This window comes from Amblyomma americanum, chromosome 6 (assembly GCF_052857255.1).
Source record: "Amblyomma americanum isolate KBUSLIRL-KWMA chromosome 6, ASM5285725v1, whole genome shotgun sequence".
Taxonomy (NCBI): domain Eukaryota; kingdom Metazoa; phylum Arthropoda; class Arachnida; order Ixodida; family Ixodidae; genus Amblyomma; species Amblyomma americanum.
In genome coordinates this window covers 74,439,498-74,455,900 of record NC_135502.1, presented here as the reverse complement: position 1 = coordinate 74,455,900, position 16,403 = coordinate 74,439,498, and the positions used below count along the sequence as shown (strand labels likewise).

The 16,403-nt window shown below is 45.7% G+C and overlaps 1 protein-coding gene and 1 non-coding gene across 2 annotated transcripts in view; both read right to left on the bottom strand.

Moving 5' to 3' along the window:
- The window catches only part of LOC144095329 (angiotensin-converting enzyme-like), a 59,340-nt gene that overhangs the window by 22,406 nt on the left and 20,531 nt on the right, over positions 1-16,403 (bottom strand). The window contains exon 15 of the mRNA XM_077629097.1: positions 1,114-1,406. Within this exon, the coding sequence (XP_077485223.1) occupies positions 1,114-1,406 (293 nt within the window). The remainder of the gene's footprint in view (positions 1-1,113; positions 1,407-16,403) is intronic.
- TRNAT-UGU (transfer RNA threonine (anticodon UGU)) lies at positions 9,564-9,635 on the bottom strand. The gene has a single exon. It is a non-coding gene; the product is annotated as a tRNA-Thr (tRNA).

Genomic DNA, 16,403 nt, shown 5'->3' with positions numbered 1-16,403 from the left:
TATCCCCCCCCCCTACACACACACACAAAGAAAATACATCCTACTAGTGTAAAGCCTGCTAAACGTCGTACCGTCAGGTTCTTGAAACGTTGACAACAGCATACGAACTGAGCTACTTCACGCTGTAACGAGCAGAGACGATATTCATAGTTACGCGATTTGGGGATAGTATTCTCATTGGTACGTCAAACGGCTCTGGCCTCGCTTTCTATGCTTGCACGGAATCTTACAGAAGTCTTCTGAACACGGAAGCCATGGAAATACTGAACTTCTGGACATTTCAAGCATGCAGCCATGAACTAATGATGCTAGATATTGTCCGTATCCTTACGTAATCAGTTTTTTTTTATCTTAAAAAAAAAGACTAGTAATGTAAGAAGAAGGACAATGCAGCAGCCATTGTCAGATCGCTCCTTCAAGCAGCTTCCTTTTGTTTGCCGTGTTCCGAAGGCTTCCGTGGGCACCTGTACGTAACCTCCTTCGGTCATCGCTCAACCTCCTAGTCTGTAGCACTTCGGACAATCAGAACAACTCCATCCAGTTACTGTTCTCAGTAAAAAAAATAATTCTCTGACTCCTTCCGGCTACGTTGGCGTTTGTCCGGCAAGGAAATGACGGATTTATCGCCTAGAAAATTCGATTTTAAAATCTTCCCGCCGGTCGCTTAAAATTCATGATGTCATTGTCAAAAAAGGAGGGGTTTCCATCGTTTTGAGGTAAATGGCAGTATAGCGTAGCCTCTGAGCCGCGTAAAAAAAAAAAAAGAAGTTTATCGACGCAAGTACTTTAGTTGAGAAATCTGCCAGTAATAGCCATAAATGCATTTCGCTTTTTTTCTAGCGTATAATTTATAACAACTCCGTGTTCAATGAAATTGGTCGCTTTGTGATTAGAACGCAGTCCCCTATCGATACAGGCCAGGTTATATTTGTCCTCTTTATCCCTTTAAACGTCCGTGCCATTTACGTCATATCTTTACTTTCAGCATGAAAAACAAGAAAACAAGCGGGACGGTCTACCACGCATGAAACTCTCACATAGAGGCTTATCAACAACACTGAACTGTCTGAAAGCACTGGGACAAAAGGGAGGGAGTGTTTTGCGTCCGCTCACAGATCTGTTCTTGTTGTGCTCCGTCAGGTTGACCGAGTGATCCCAGCGTGCGTTGGAGACCTTGAGGCAGGCGTCGGTGAGCAGCGTCTCGACATCCTTGAGGTAAGCCTTGGCCCTTTCTTCGTCCTCCAGCGTCCCTTCCACAGGCACCCTGGCCTCCACAGCGGTTAGCCACGCCGCAGCCAGGGCGCATCCAGCGATCGCCACCAGCCACGTCGTCCCCCCACTCGCCATCACGCCAACGTCGTTTCCCGGGCGACAGCGGCGCGTTGAAGACGCCGCAACGACTGGCCCTGGGCCGAAGACAGATTTCGCCTTTTTAAACGCGCGCGGCAAATTTTTTAACAGGGCAAACCTGTTTTCCGGGTTCGTTAGCCCCCAGCTGTGCTGCTGCCGCGGCGGCGTCGTCGCTTCGGGTGCTGCTGCAGCGTGAGGGTCGCCAACACAGATGCAGTCCGGAACTGGTCGCCAGCCGGGACCTGAAAAGCGATGCATATCCGCGCGGCCCCGCACACTTCTCGTGTATTTGTTTTCTGTCTCCGTTTGTCAATCTCGCCGCATTTCTTGCCGCAGGTGGGGTGGGCAGCCTTGTTTTGGCTTTTTCGCTCGGATCTCGGACAGGGCCCGATCAGCCGGTCTCGGTAATTTTCCTCTTCCTCCTCATCGCTGGACGGCACGCGAGTGGGCGAGCCCACCGGCGCCTGGCGTGCTCTTCACAAGCGCTAACGAAAGTTCTTGTCTATACGTTGGTCAGAGCTTAAATAAAACTAACTAGGACTCCTTAACATAAAACTTAAAGGGCGTTAGTCAAAACTGAAATGACGTTAACGTAAAATTTAAAAGTTAAGAACGTTAGCAAGCACTTAAAAAGACCTAAGGGTTAGCCCTAAAGGTCACTCACATCCAATACGCTGCGTTTCGATTTCTTCGCCAGCAGCTGACCTCGATGTTCTCCTCCCTAGCTTAGTGAACTATGAGCAGGCTTACGCGATAATGGTGTCAAGAATAAATGATTTCATATGAATATTAAATTCGCGTCCTTTATCGAACCCTTTGCGAGTTTAACCAGTTTTCACGTATGAGTTCGTTCCAAGTGCAGATAAGCCCTATACATATAAAGCGAAGTTACATATAAAGGAAAATACCTAGAAAACTCACCCCAACCTTACAAGATCAAAAATGTACATACTTGCTCTTCAGCGAACAGTCATGTATTCTGCGATGCGACCCACGCAATGTTCGTTTTATCCTGTTTTACGTGCAAACTCGACAGTTTGTTCATAACGCACCACAGATGGATGCCCCGCTCGCTTCTATTTGATTCTTCTGCGACCTTTGATTGCAGTTAGCAGTTAATTTTTCTGCATTTTTATATATTTTTTCCTGATCTTAAGTCTGTTTACAACCGGCTACGGAAATTTCACAATCAGCAGAGAATATATCTTTGGCGCGTGACTGCGAGCCGTTTTTGAACGGATGCCAGTGAACGTGACTGTTTAACCAAAGCCCTTGCGCATGACTCCTGCGGGCTGAAGGACTCACGGCCACGACGGCGAATGCTGGCTTCGCAGTTTTCATTTCCTGGCTTCGGAAAAACAGGTGCTGTCACGAGTTTCTCAACTAACTCTAAACGGTAACCAACGCTTCCGTAACTCGTGTGTTTACCGATCAAGCCATTGTCTATACAAGAACCTCGCGACATACCTTCCTCCATTCGCTTAGCAAAGCCTGAATTCCAACTCCTTGGTTTTTGCCACGAAAAGACAGCACGGCGTGTTAGGAGTTACTTAGTAATGAAACCTGAACAATGGCTTGTGTGTAGTTGCGCTCAGTGGCAGAAAGATACTTTGCAGACTTGTTTCATTCGCTAATTTGGGAAGAGCCAGCTTTCGTTATCAAACATCCGCAGTGGTTTCTAAGTTCATACTGCTCCTATTATAAATAGCACGGTCACTACTGCCCAAACTCCGCCAACACATGTAACCTATGGAAAGCAAATTCATTTCAGTCATATGGCATGCAATCTTGTTGCACTTATGAATGCATAATTATTGTCGCAGCTTGAAATGCAATGAACTATGGAATTAGCCCTTATGAATAACAGGAGTATAGCGATTGCGTACTCAGTTCTATACGCCATTCGTTCGCTGACTCTGCTATTTTTGCTCCGTGCTTTAAAAGCTCAGATAATTATTTTGCCGCGTGCTTTAAAATAAGTCACCAGGATAGAAATCTTCCCTTTCCACTTGATTTAAATTAGCCAGAACCCACGCAGAAAACAGTACCATAGAAACGAGCTTGCCTATGCAGTTCCCGGAAGCTCCATATATGCGCGGGCGACGCTATAGAACATTGAGCCTAGGCCGTTCTGACGAAAGTGCCCATGTTCGACATCGGCGAGCAGGAGCCACTCGGCATCAGACAGATAAATAACGCCTGTCTGCGAATGAATTCATGAGAAATACTATATGTGAGCGCTATGCCGTAATGGAACGGCTTCTCGCATACATTCACTTGTCAGCCGCATGCTCTGTGCAGACAGCTGGCTTTTCCAAACAATAGTGGCCTCTTTACTCTCTTTACTGCTACCTCCATGTCGGAAGCGTTACGTTTTTTGGCGAGTTGATTCTTCCTTCTTTGCCGAACGAAAGCCTATGTCGCCGATTCGCAGACGACGTTTCGCGTTTTGTACACTCGATCGTCACGCAGCACGCCGTCCGGCATTGTTCGTTCTTGTCTAATGGCAGACGCTTGTCTCTGATGGAATCACTGACAAAAGGCTGTCGTCGTTAACAATGATGGACACCAGCACGTAAAACTAATGAAAGAACCTCCCATTCACGAATACTGCACAAAGAGGGCAACACGGACAAGTGTGTTGACAGGTACAATGCCTTTAGCAGCTGCGCAGAAACACGGCGATAAACAGAATGAGCACGCATGCATTGTTGTAATGGCGTCATAGATGCATCGTAGCAAGGTGTTCTTTGTCGTCGTATTTAAGGGACTATGTGTTTTTAGCAGACGTTTTGTGAATCATCAAAGTATCGCCGGTGTTTTCCATGCGTAATAAGTCTTCAAAAATCAGCCCATCGAGGCGCAAGGAATAGACAATAGAAAAATCGCGTGGTTTTGAGCCGATCGATTGGCCATTGGCATGCCGGACACGCCGTCTCGGAGGAGAAGGGACTTCACATGAGCCGCTCGGAACATGTGCGTCACACATCTCTGTCTTTCCACACGGACGCAACAATAGGGTAAAAGCCCGCGGTGCTTTTTATTTTATTGTGAAGGTTGCTGCATTGTTTTTAAAAATAAATTTCTGCTGAAGTCTCTCATGAAGCATCCCACACGTTCTACTTTTGTATACTGTGCATAGGTATCGGATCACGCCGATATGAGTGCTCGTCAGGAATCGAATTATGCAGATGTAACTGAACAAAAATGTATCACCGTAATAAAAGCCTTAAGTAAGTTTTTGAAGTAGGCGAATAATTGAACCACGTCAGTGTGCTTTGAGATACCAAAGAAAAAAATAGTAACCAGTTTTCACGTGTCAGAACCGAAGGCAAAACTATGAGGCACTCTGTCGTGTACGCCACAGGATGAATTTCTTACACCTATGATTCCTTAAGTGCAAGAAAATCTCAATACGTGGCTGTTTCTACATTTAAGGCTTCAGCGAAATGAAGCCGTTGTGACTGTACTCGAACCCGTCACCTCTGGCACAATAGCAGAAAGCCATAATCACTGGGCCAGCACGGCGGGTATTGAAAAAAGGAAAGAACGGCTAATGGAAAAGAATTTAAATTAAGTAAGAACAAGAATACAGCAGAGTTTTAGCAAGGTAAGAAAGCAGGACAAGTAAATAATAGCCGCCAGTCACAAGTTTTGGAAAGGATATAATTTCTTTGCAACCAAGCTATTTTACTCTAGATTTATCGATGCACTGCATAATCCTCACAGCCAAAATCAGGCTGCGTATATCTATTCAGTGCTGCGTGTAAAGACAGCGGTGAAATTGTTTCTCGCTAATACTGCTTTCCATCAACCTTCGACCACGGTCCAAATCCACCTTCCTTGGTCGTCACCTTTAATTATGAGGCAGCTGTGGAATATCGCAAGAGCCGCATATGAATATAATTATGGTATTGTTCTAACATTCCGTTAATAGCAATGTCTTGAGTTTAAAGTTTGCACTGCACTCGCACTGAGTAGTTAGGACTGCCATAGAAAGCCAACGGGATGGGTTTTTGACGAAACTTTTAGGCAACTGTGGAATGTTGTAAGATACTGACAGGGGTTTTGAGAATGAAAACGTACCGGTACAAATTTGAAGAAGTGGATATATTTTGCGATGCCTGTAGGACTGAAACGGAGACCAATGAATACTTAGTTTTGACGTGCCCGGTTTTGATGTACCATGCTCCCCGAGGGAACAGTGCCAGATATTCCTTACAAAAATTTCTTTAAACAGTCTATAGACTCTCCATGAACTTCTGTCTATAAAGTCAATAGACTGTCTATAGACAAATCGTAGAGAATAGTCTACAGGCAATACAAATCTTATAGACAGTCTATAGACAATCTATAAATTTATAGTCATACACTTTTCATAGACCTTTGTCTATAGACACTCTATAGACTATGAATATGCAAAAAGAAATATTTATAGGAATGCAATAAAATTTATGGAAGTCTATAGACTGTCTATAGACCATTTTTTATAAGGGATGTAGAGGGGTCGCTGAAATTTCCTGGTGGGGGGGGGGGGGGGGGGGGGGGGGCGTATGAGAAAGCGTGGCTTTAACAAAGGGGAGGTTAGAAGATTGGTGGAGGAAGTCTAGGAAGGGGTGAGTTTGGAGAGGAAAAGGTAATCAAATTAGACATTTTAAAAGCGAAATACCAAGGGGAAAATTTAACAAGAGGGAAATCATAGGCTAAGTAAAGCCTGTCATTGTAAAGCCATTATCATACATTCATCCATCTACCATCCATCCATTGTTAAGAGGATATTGATGAGAATAATCAAATCCTCTGATGCAAAATCTTGCTTTTGAAGTTCCTCCTGCGCTCGCACCGAGTAATTAAAACTGGCACAAAAAACTAATGGGGTGGTTTTTTTTTTTACAATAAATAGGAGAAAACTACAAGCGTTCCGAGGGGGGTTGTGCGGATACGTTTATTGCCATGGAGCACTCTTACGACACGCGAAAAAAATGCGTCAATAATGAACTTCCCGTTGAAAAAAAAAATGCGCTCGTCAAGAATTTCTGAGTATGTGATGATGCAAGCGTTTCTACGGCTGCACCCAGATATAGAGGCCTCCATAGAAAGTCGAATCTGAACATTTAATTTAGCCTGAGCAGGCGGAGTGGAATTTGTAAAGCCCCTCCACTAACTGAAGTGAACGCGGCTCCGCAGTCCAGCTCAGAAAGCGCACGGACCGGACACTACAGGGCCAGATCTGTGCAGCTAGAAATTAAGGACCGGAACACGACTGCGCATACTCGGGAATGGGACTTAATTCAAACGGCGCTGATCCACAAAGTTTGCTCCTCGAACAAAGCATGCCGAAGATGGTGATCCTCAGGAAAGTAAAGTAAAAGGATTGCATTTCTTGCACCAGCTCGCGCCTCCCGCAGACGTACCACTGCACACGTACAACGGACCACCGAATTGCATGCTGCGCAAGCGGAGCAGACTTTCAGCTGGTTCGGTATACGTTTGCGCCGCACACCGTTATAGTGAAACTCCCTACCGACACACAACGGCAGGATCGAAACCAGCGGTCCGTTAACGGATGCTTCGCTAATGTGCCACACTTTCGTCACCCCACTCATTCTCCACTCGTCGTTCTCGTCATTGCGGTTTTGCGCTCATGCGCCTCTGCTTTACGAGGCAAAAAAACTGCCGAAAAAAGGAAAGTCACGGGACCGTGTTACCACTCTGTATCGAGAGATTCAGCGAGCTGTTCGCGGCAGCAAATATGACGTTTATTCATTATTATTTCCCTTCTTCTCCGGTATAGCACGCGTGACGACACCATTTTTTGATTGAACAACTTTAATTTACACCAGAATAGACGTTTCTCCCCGTCCCCGGCACACAGGCCTGGGAAAAGGGGAGTTGCGCGTCCGCGGTTAGAGGCTGGCTGGCAGTCCTTGACTGGTAGCGTCCTCTTCCGCCAGATGGATGGTGGTGCGCCGGAGCTCAGGGTCCGGGCTTCTTAGCAGGGTCTCCCAGGCTTCTCTACTATCAATATTTTTGCCCGCCCGGGAGTATTTAGGCACTTCCAAATTATATGGTCGAGGGTCCCTCTCACCCCACAGTCTGTCTGTCTGTCTGTCTGTCTGTCTGTCTGTCTGTCTGTCTGTCTGTCTGTCTGTCTGTCTGTCTGTCTGTCTGTCTGTCTGTCTGTCTGTCTGTCTGTCTGTCTGTCTGTCTGTCTGTCTGTCTGTCTGTCTGTCTGTCTGTCTGTCTGTCTGTCTGTCTGTCTGTCTGTCTGTCTGTCTGTCTGTCTGTCTGTCTGTCTGTCTGTCTGTCTGTCTGTCTGTCTGTCTGTCTGTCTGTTGTTGCCAGGAAGAAAGAAAAGGAAAGTGCACAGGCCTGCCCACTGGCTCAAGCCGAGCCACAATCGCTACCACGTGCAGATAGTAGGAGAGTTGAAAGATGGGATAGAAAGACAGGATAGTAAAGACGCGCTAAAGACAAGGCCGATCCCGGAGGTAGTGCAATACCGGGCCAACCGGTGGCGGGAGTGAAGCGTACTTCAAACTCTCCGCCACATTTCCAAAAATAAGTCCATTAGACCCGTAACAGACACTCTACGGGGTCCGGACATTCGCCTGCACCACAGAGTGTGTATCGTCCTAGTTTACGACACCATGCTGGCAATTGTGACGAAACTGTGTTTGAACCACTCAGCGTGTCTCGTTGTAGTGACTTCACGCATGACGTCACTGCATGCTAACCAATCAGCGTGGTGTGGTAGACGTGCTTCTCCGAAGCTCCCTCCCTTTTCCGTATTCCTTCATGCTTCGCCAACACCGTAGAACCGAGAAGGGTGTCCAATAGCTGTGGCTGTGAAACGGCCTCCATCAAAGCATGGCGACGCGCATCAGTGCGTTTCTGCGTATGTATCCGCAGAAAAAATTATGAAGTGTGTACCATATCAAGAAATTCTGGGCAAGCGCATATTTTTAATACGAAGTTATTCGTGAACGCAATTTTTTCGCGTATCGCAAGTTTGCGCCGTAACAATCAGTGCATCCTAAGATCCCTCCTCGGGACGCTTGTAGCTTTCTGCTATTTGTTGTCAAAAACTCATCACATTTTTTTAATGCCAGTTTTAACTACTTAGTGCGAGCGCGGGACGAACTTTAAACGCAAGATTTTGCTACGCATCAGGTTATACCATTCCCATCAATATGATCATAGCAGAATGTTACAATATTACAAAACTTCCTGACAGGTAAAAGTGCTCTCCAAGAAAGTTGGACTTGACTATATTAGCATGAGTAACAAAACATCCTGAAGGTATGTGCCAAAACTAAAATGTCCCTTTTAAGTCCAGGATTCTTGAACATCAGTTTTAGTTGCGAAGCAACTGTGGAATATTGTAAGGCACTGTTATGGTAATATTGAAGGTAATGGTTCATTCTTCCAATGCATAGCAAAACCTTTCTTTTAAAGTTTATACCTCGCTCTCATGTAGTAGTTAAGGCCGCCATATAAAGCCAACGGGGAACGTTTTTGACAATATTAGAAAGGTTAATAGCAAAAAAAAACAAAATTCAAACCTCCCGAGTGTAGGACTGCGGATATATTGATTGTGATAATTGTATCCTAGGATATATAAAATAATTGTGTTCACAAGCAGCTTCCCGTTGAAAAATTGGCTTGCCCAGAATTCCTTTATTGCGTCTGGTGCAACATTTGGTTTCGGTTTCACAATTCTGACGACATCACTTATTTCACACGACCGCACGACATCACACGACTGCACCGATTAATCATCGCTTCCAGGATCGGGATATATAACAACTGGCGCGTTAGCTGATAGAGAAATCCTTCATTAAAATTGCGTTAACGTGAGAAGTTGGGCTAGTGTGTACGTATTCATGGTTAACGAGCACAAAAAAAAAAAGACGAAGAGAAGACGACGACAACACGACACAAGCGCTAGTCTCATGTTGTCGTCTTCTTCTCTGCGTCTTCGTCTTTTTTGCGTTTGTTAACCGTGAATCTTCATTAAAATGTTTTTCAGTGTTTCTGATGCAGCCATTGCGTTATCTGGCACTGTGAACTGCAAGTCTGCCGTTACGCCGGAAAGAAAAAAATAAAAATAAAAATGTTCTTCGTTCTCTTTGGGGCACAGCTCGGCCCTGCGCAAACTTGATTCTTCGCGCTCGCAATGCATGTAGAAAAAAAGACCCCAAAAAATATATAGCCGCCAGTGAGGATCGAACTCACGACCGCTGGTTTACAAGACCAGCGCTCTGCCACTGAGCTATAGCGGCGGGGCGGAGGGGAGAGTTGTTGATAAGCTTGGCATACATGTAGCCTGAATTGCGATTACAACGGAGTGATGATAAAGTACCATGTGAGTACTCTGGAACACTCACTCACCCGTTCACCTACTCATTCACTGCTACTCATTCAGTCCATCTCCCCTCAATGGCAGACAGTTCAAAAGCGAGTGCATGAAAAGACGCAGCAAAAAAAAATGGGGGGGGGGGGGCACGAGAATGCTAATATTTGGTGCATTTTAGTTGAAAACTGTTCCCTGAAGATAAGCTTACAATAAGCCAGGAAAACGTGGTCGTTGTAATACAGCGATTCCGAGCCGGCTCTATTCTATTTTTGAATTTCCCGCATTATGTCTTAGCTGAGCGCGGTAAATTCAAAAGTGGTGGAAAAAAAAATATTTCAGAATCAGCCGAACCAACAAAAAGGTTAGCTGGCCAAATCCGGCCTCCCAACAGATGAGCGCTCGGGAGAAGGAACTTATAGAACAATTCCACAAAGAGCTTAAGGCGCGTGACGAGGAAAACGCCAGACTAAAGAAAGAAATGGCGGAGCTTCGTCGACTTGTCATGGCCTCGAGAGAGCAAAGAGCACAGTCACAGCAAACACCTGTGCAAGCCCCTCTTAAAGCACCCATTCCCGCATGCGAGGCTATGGAAACAGACAAACGCACCGCAGTTAAAAGACCCCCTCCCCCCGCGGAGAATACCCAAAACAAACGAGCTGCCGAAGCATCTGCAGGCGATGTACCGCAGCCGGCTACGCCCGCTCCATTAAGAGCTGACCCTAATGCAATCACTACAAGAGTGGATAGCATTCAGAACAAGGTAGACAGCCTAGAGGTTAGAGTAGGAAACTTAGAGGCTAAGGTAGATGCCTTAGCAGTGGAATTCAGACCGTTCCAAACTCAAGTAATGTCTATGTTCCAACTAGTGATGGAGAAGCTGACCGCATTGGAGAACAGCTTAACATTATTACAGCAAAGAGTGGATCACCAATATAGCCCCGTCGCAACAAATTGAGGTATGGCAGTGGAATTGCAGAGGCTTCCGGCGCAAACGGGGGAATCTGCAGTTTCACATTCAAGCACAACAACGTCCACCAGACATTATTGCTCTACAAGAAGTTAGTGGCGCGGTCAAATTACCGGGCTATAAGGCGTTTCTTCCGCCAGGATTTGATGCCGGCTCAATTACGGGCGTGTCCACCGCTGTATTATTGCAACGCAATATTACTGCTCTACAGCACTCCATAGAAAGTTCGAAGGAAGGCTACGTCCTCCTTGAGATTTTACCCAAGAAACGAGGATATACAAATTTGTTTCTGCTTAATGTATATAGCCCACCCAAAGGTAAGGGTACCGGTATACCGGAATTACTTATCAAGACTGAAACTAGCGACTAAAGCCCAGCTGTTAATAGTAGGGGACTTTAACGCACCACACCCGGAATGGGGATACACTAGAGCCGGTCCCAAAGGCAACAGGGTATGGCAAGTGGTCCAAAATCTAGGCCTAACTGTCCTGAACAACCCCCAAGAAATCACGAGATTAGGCAACAGTATATGTAAAGACACGTCGCCAGACCTAACCCTGGCAAAGAACCTACAAAACCGAACATGGACTAACACAGTACACACGCTAGGCTGTGACCATTACATTATATCTACCGCCTTTGAGACAGCAAAGCATAAATCAGTCCAACAAAGTAAAAATTACGGACTGGGACAAGTTCAGGGTAATAAGAGAACAAAGACAAAAAGATGAAAGCACAGACCGAGTAATTGAACATCTCGGGGACTGGGTGGAATCACTAAAAATGGACATTAAGGCTACCACAGCCGAAATCGGCATGGAAGAAGGACAAGTCACTGACTCTAGGTTATTGCATATGTGGGAAGCACATTTCAGCTTGCAAAACCGCTGGAAGAGGAACAAACACAACAAAAATCTTAAAAAGAGAATTGCACAGTTGCAGAGACTAATTGAAAAATATACTATAGAGCTTCAACACAAACAATGGGAGCAAATTTGCGACCGCATGAATGGCAAGCTCGAGTGCAGGAAAACTTGGCATCTGCTAAGGCACCTTCTTGACCCCACCGAGGCTAAATCAACTAAACGAGGTCAACTTATGAGATTAGTGCATCAGTATCCAGGCACCACAGAGGAGTTCTTAACGGAACTACGAGATCGATACTTAAACACAACCCCAGATGGACCGCTGCCAAACTATCAGGGAACACCAAACGAGGACTTGGACGCTGAGATTACGGAGTCGGAAGTGTGGCTTGCCATGGGGCAACTACGCACCACGTCTGCAGCCGGGCCCGACGGTGTTACCAACAAAGCACTTAGAAACTTGGACGCAGGGTCAGTGACAGCACTCGCTGATCTCATGAACAAATACTGGACAGACGGAAACATTCCACAAGAATGGAAACATGCAAAGATTACACTCATTCCAAAGCCAGGCAAGAAATTGTGTATAGAGAATCTACGCCCAATCTCTTTAACATCCTGCTTAGGAAAGTTAATGGAACATATAATTCTCAATCGGCTACAAGAATACGCTGAGGACAATAACTTACTCCCTAACTCCATGCTAGGCTTCAGGGCTAATCTTGCTACCCAAGATGTTATGCTGCAACTCAAGGCAGACATAATAGACATGGAACACAGCAGATGAACTAAAGCCATATTAGGCTTGGATTTGAACAAGGCGTTTGATAATGTCACGCACGATGCTATCTTAAGGAATCTCTTGGACATCAACCCAGGGGAAAGAACTTTCCAGTACATCGTCATTTCTCAGTAACAGAACGGCAGAGATAGCAGTGGGAGAGATTAAATCAGACTCTATCTGACTTGGAGGTAAAGGAACGCCACAGGGCTCAGTCCTGTTACCCTTCCTTTTTAATCTCTCACTAATTAAAATTCCTTCTAAATTAGCAGCCATCCCGGGGCTGCAACACACATTCTACGCAGATGATACCACTTTATGGACCACAACTGGCAGCGATGGTCAGATAGAGGATACCCTGCAACAAGCTGTAGACATAATACAAGACCTGCCGGGTAAAGCAGGGCTAACCTGCTCGCCCTCCAAGTCCGTATTATTTCTAATCAGATACAAACCAAGGGGCCCTCGAGCAAAAAATTACAAACCTCCGCCTCCACTGAAAATCTGAGTGGAAGGGCTCCCTGTAAAGGAAGTTCAAACTATAAGAATCCTAGGACTCTTCCTTCAGTCGAACCGGAAGAACAAGCAAACACTAGAAAAACTCCAGACAACCGTCAATATGACGGTAAGACTAATTAGACGAATTGCAAGCAAAAGGAAGGAAGTGAAGGAGACAGAACTTTGCAAAATAGTACAAGCATTTGTAATAAGCAGTCTTGTCTACGCACTCCCATACTTAAAATTAGACAGTAGTGAAAAAGCCAAAGTAGAGTATATGATTAGAACAGCATACAAAGTAGCATTAGGGCTACCGAACTGTACCTCCACCGAAATGTTTCTGGGCTTGGGAGTACACAACACCTTAGACGAGCTTACAGAGGCACACTTAACAATGCAGAGAGGCCGGCTTTCCCGCACCAAAGCAGGAAGGACCATACTTGATCGTTTAGGACTAGGCATACAGTTGCCACCCCAAGATACCAAAACACAGATACCTAAACGCATCGCTAAGGTAATAAGAGTTAAGCCACTAGCTAAGAATATGCATCCTGCTCACCACGAGGGGAGAAGAAGGGCTAGGGCAAAAGCTCTACACAACATATACAACCAACATGAACATGCAGTATATGTAGATGCCGCAGAAAATCCCCGGAAACAAGCGTTCGCACTAACGGCGGTGGATACGCAAGGTAGACTGATAGTCTCCGGCACTACCATAACGAAATCCTCGGAAACGGCAGAAGAGGCGACAATCACCCTTGCTATCATTAACACAGAAGCTACTACCATACTCAGCGACTCTAAATTTGCATACGCAATTATGCGAGGGGCAGAATTTCTCAGGCAGCAATGAGCATATTGGGTCAAACCAAAGATTTAGACAGAATTATTGAATTAATTTGGGTCCCGGCTCACTCGGGGAACCCTGGTAACGAAGCGGCACACATAACAGCTCGAGGATTCGTCAGCCGAGCAGGGGACGCTGTCGTTGCTGTGAGTTTTTCGAAGGACGGCCTATCATCTTTTCACGATATTACTAATCATTTTAAACTTGAAAGGAGGATATTCCCTCCTCCAGACAAAGCCTTTAATAAGGAGCAGGAGCCCACTTGGAGGCGACTCCAGACGCGATCCTTCATGACGCCTTACCTGTTGTCAAAATTCTGCCCCGGTGAATACGACCCTGCATGTACATTATGTGGTGATTTAGCCACTTATGATCACCTATTGTGGAATTGTAAAGAGGAGCCGCCCCCGAAATCTCTAATACAGGTTCCTACTCTCGAGCAGTGGGAGGCCTTGTTGGTCAGCTCAGACTTGGGAGTTCAAACCCGGGTCATTGAATGGGCTACCCAGGTCGCTGTCAGCCGTGGACTGATAGCCACCTAGCACGGATCGTCTGCATTCTGCCTTTTCTGACGAATTAAATGTTTTCCAATCCAATCAGAATCATCCTGTTGGACCGACCTAAGCATCCAGAGCATAAATTCTGTAGAAATTAATTTAGAAACACCAGACAGTGGTGAGAAATCTTCAAATGCACAATGCGGACTGTAGCCGAGCGAATACCGCTGACTACCAGCGTAGAACGGCGCTGTCGTAACCGGTGGGGGTAGAACATGATGCAGTCCAGTGATGAGGTGGTGGTGGTGGTGGTGGTGAAAAGCCTTTATTGAATGAAAGAGGTAAGGCTCTTTAAAGAGCCCCGCAATGGGTGGAGTCCAAGACAGTGATGCGGCGACACCAACGCGCAGATGAGACCGGAGGTCGGGGGTACTTTGCAACTAAACCTCTCAGATTGCGCCTGCCAAAGAGTGCATGCACAGCCCCATTATTTTGTCATGTAGATTTGCTTATTACCCGCTCGCCACTGTCACCCATGGTACACCCCTCAGTGACGGCCACGCAAACTTGACTCCCTGCTATCCGTTAGGAGGTGAGCGTGTGAGCTGCATGTTGTGCAGCATTCTGGAGCTCAAGTATCACCTTCGTTGTTGCTCCTTGCAAAGCGTTATGATGTGAAGCTTACCGATACTAGCGGGCCTACATGTTCGTGCAGGATTGCCGAACCTTTTTCTGGAATGTTACATTTATGATGTTGTTAAATGTTTCAGCAATGTTAGGGGAAAGTTATTCTATCGTTTATTTGTAACACTGCAAAAAGTTAGAAAAAAAACTACATAAGAGAACTGATATCACATTTGACCAAAACAAAAATGTAACACTATCGTAATGTTTCGGTGCTACCGGTATATCGGCGCGGGCAGAGGTAATTTATTTTTGATTATATAGCCTCAACATAGCACCATATACCATACCCCCTCTCCTAGACACTCGCATTTTTTTTTCTGAATTGTCACTACCTCATACAAATCCTTATATTACGAACTTTATTTAGTAAACACCGCGACTACTGTGCTTTCGCAATGTGTTCTCTGCCCATTGTATAATCTTTGATAAACCAGTCTCACCAAAGAACGCCTTCCAATGATTTATGCAGGGACCGCCACGGAGCATCATGAGGTGGCAGTATGTATAAAATTGTTGTAGATCACAGCATGGGCGAAACTTGCGTTTTATATTGAAGCCTGACGAAAAAAAAAATCTAAGAAGTTTCCTTTGCAGAACGCTGGGCATATTGCTAAACACATTGACTCATGATGAATGAGGGGAATTGCCCTAATAATTTATAAATAGTTCGTGAAGGAAACGATTGGTTGTTGCCTTCTAGATGAGAAGGGAATTTCTTGTTGGGCGAGTGAGGGGCACGTGATAGGCACCGAAGGAAGAATGGGCGACGGTGGCAGAGGGCGAGGGCGTAAAGCAAGATCGGTTGTTTTACATTCACCCCCGCCGAAACGAGAAATTGCTTTGGAAAACCCTGCCCCCCCCCCCCCCCCCACCTTTTCTTTCGATAAAAAAAATGTTCGAAAAGTGTATTGTGCAACTCGCACGTCGAATTCCGTATCTTATCAAGCCGCCTCAGACTTCGTCTTATTGCCCCAGCATCACCGCCGTGGCAACACTGACATCCAGGAGATGTCCCTGCGAAATCTCGAAAGGACATGCAAATGTCAACAGGAAGTGCGGAGGAACTTCCGCGGACATCCCTCGCATATCCTTTTGGACGCACTTTCTGTATCCAAGAGAGGTCCGTAGGATGTCCCTGAGGATTTTAATAGGCCTTAAATTGGTGAAATGGCGGTAAATTTCCACCCAGGGATTTTTATGGGCTCAAGATAAATGGGTGAAATGGCGGTAAATTTCCACCCGGGGATTTTTATGGGCTCAAGATAAATGGGTGAAATGGCGGTAAATTTCCACCCGGGGATTTTTATGGACTCAAGAGAGAAAACTTCCTTGGCCCACGTGAAAGTACTTTCAAAGCCTATAATTGACGTTTTCTGAGATTCAGACTTGACGAAATGGCCACAGCTGACTGTAATGCTGTAGTTGCCTGGCCGAGTGCTGACATTTTTACGGTAAAATCTGCATAGCGCATCACACGCTGTCTGGGTGAACATGCCGAAAAACAAGCATACTCGAAGCACAGACGCTGCAAACCAAAAGCCATGCAGC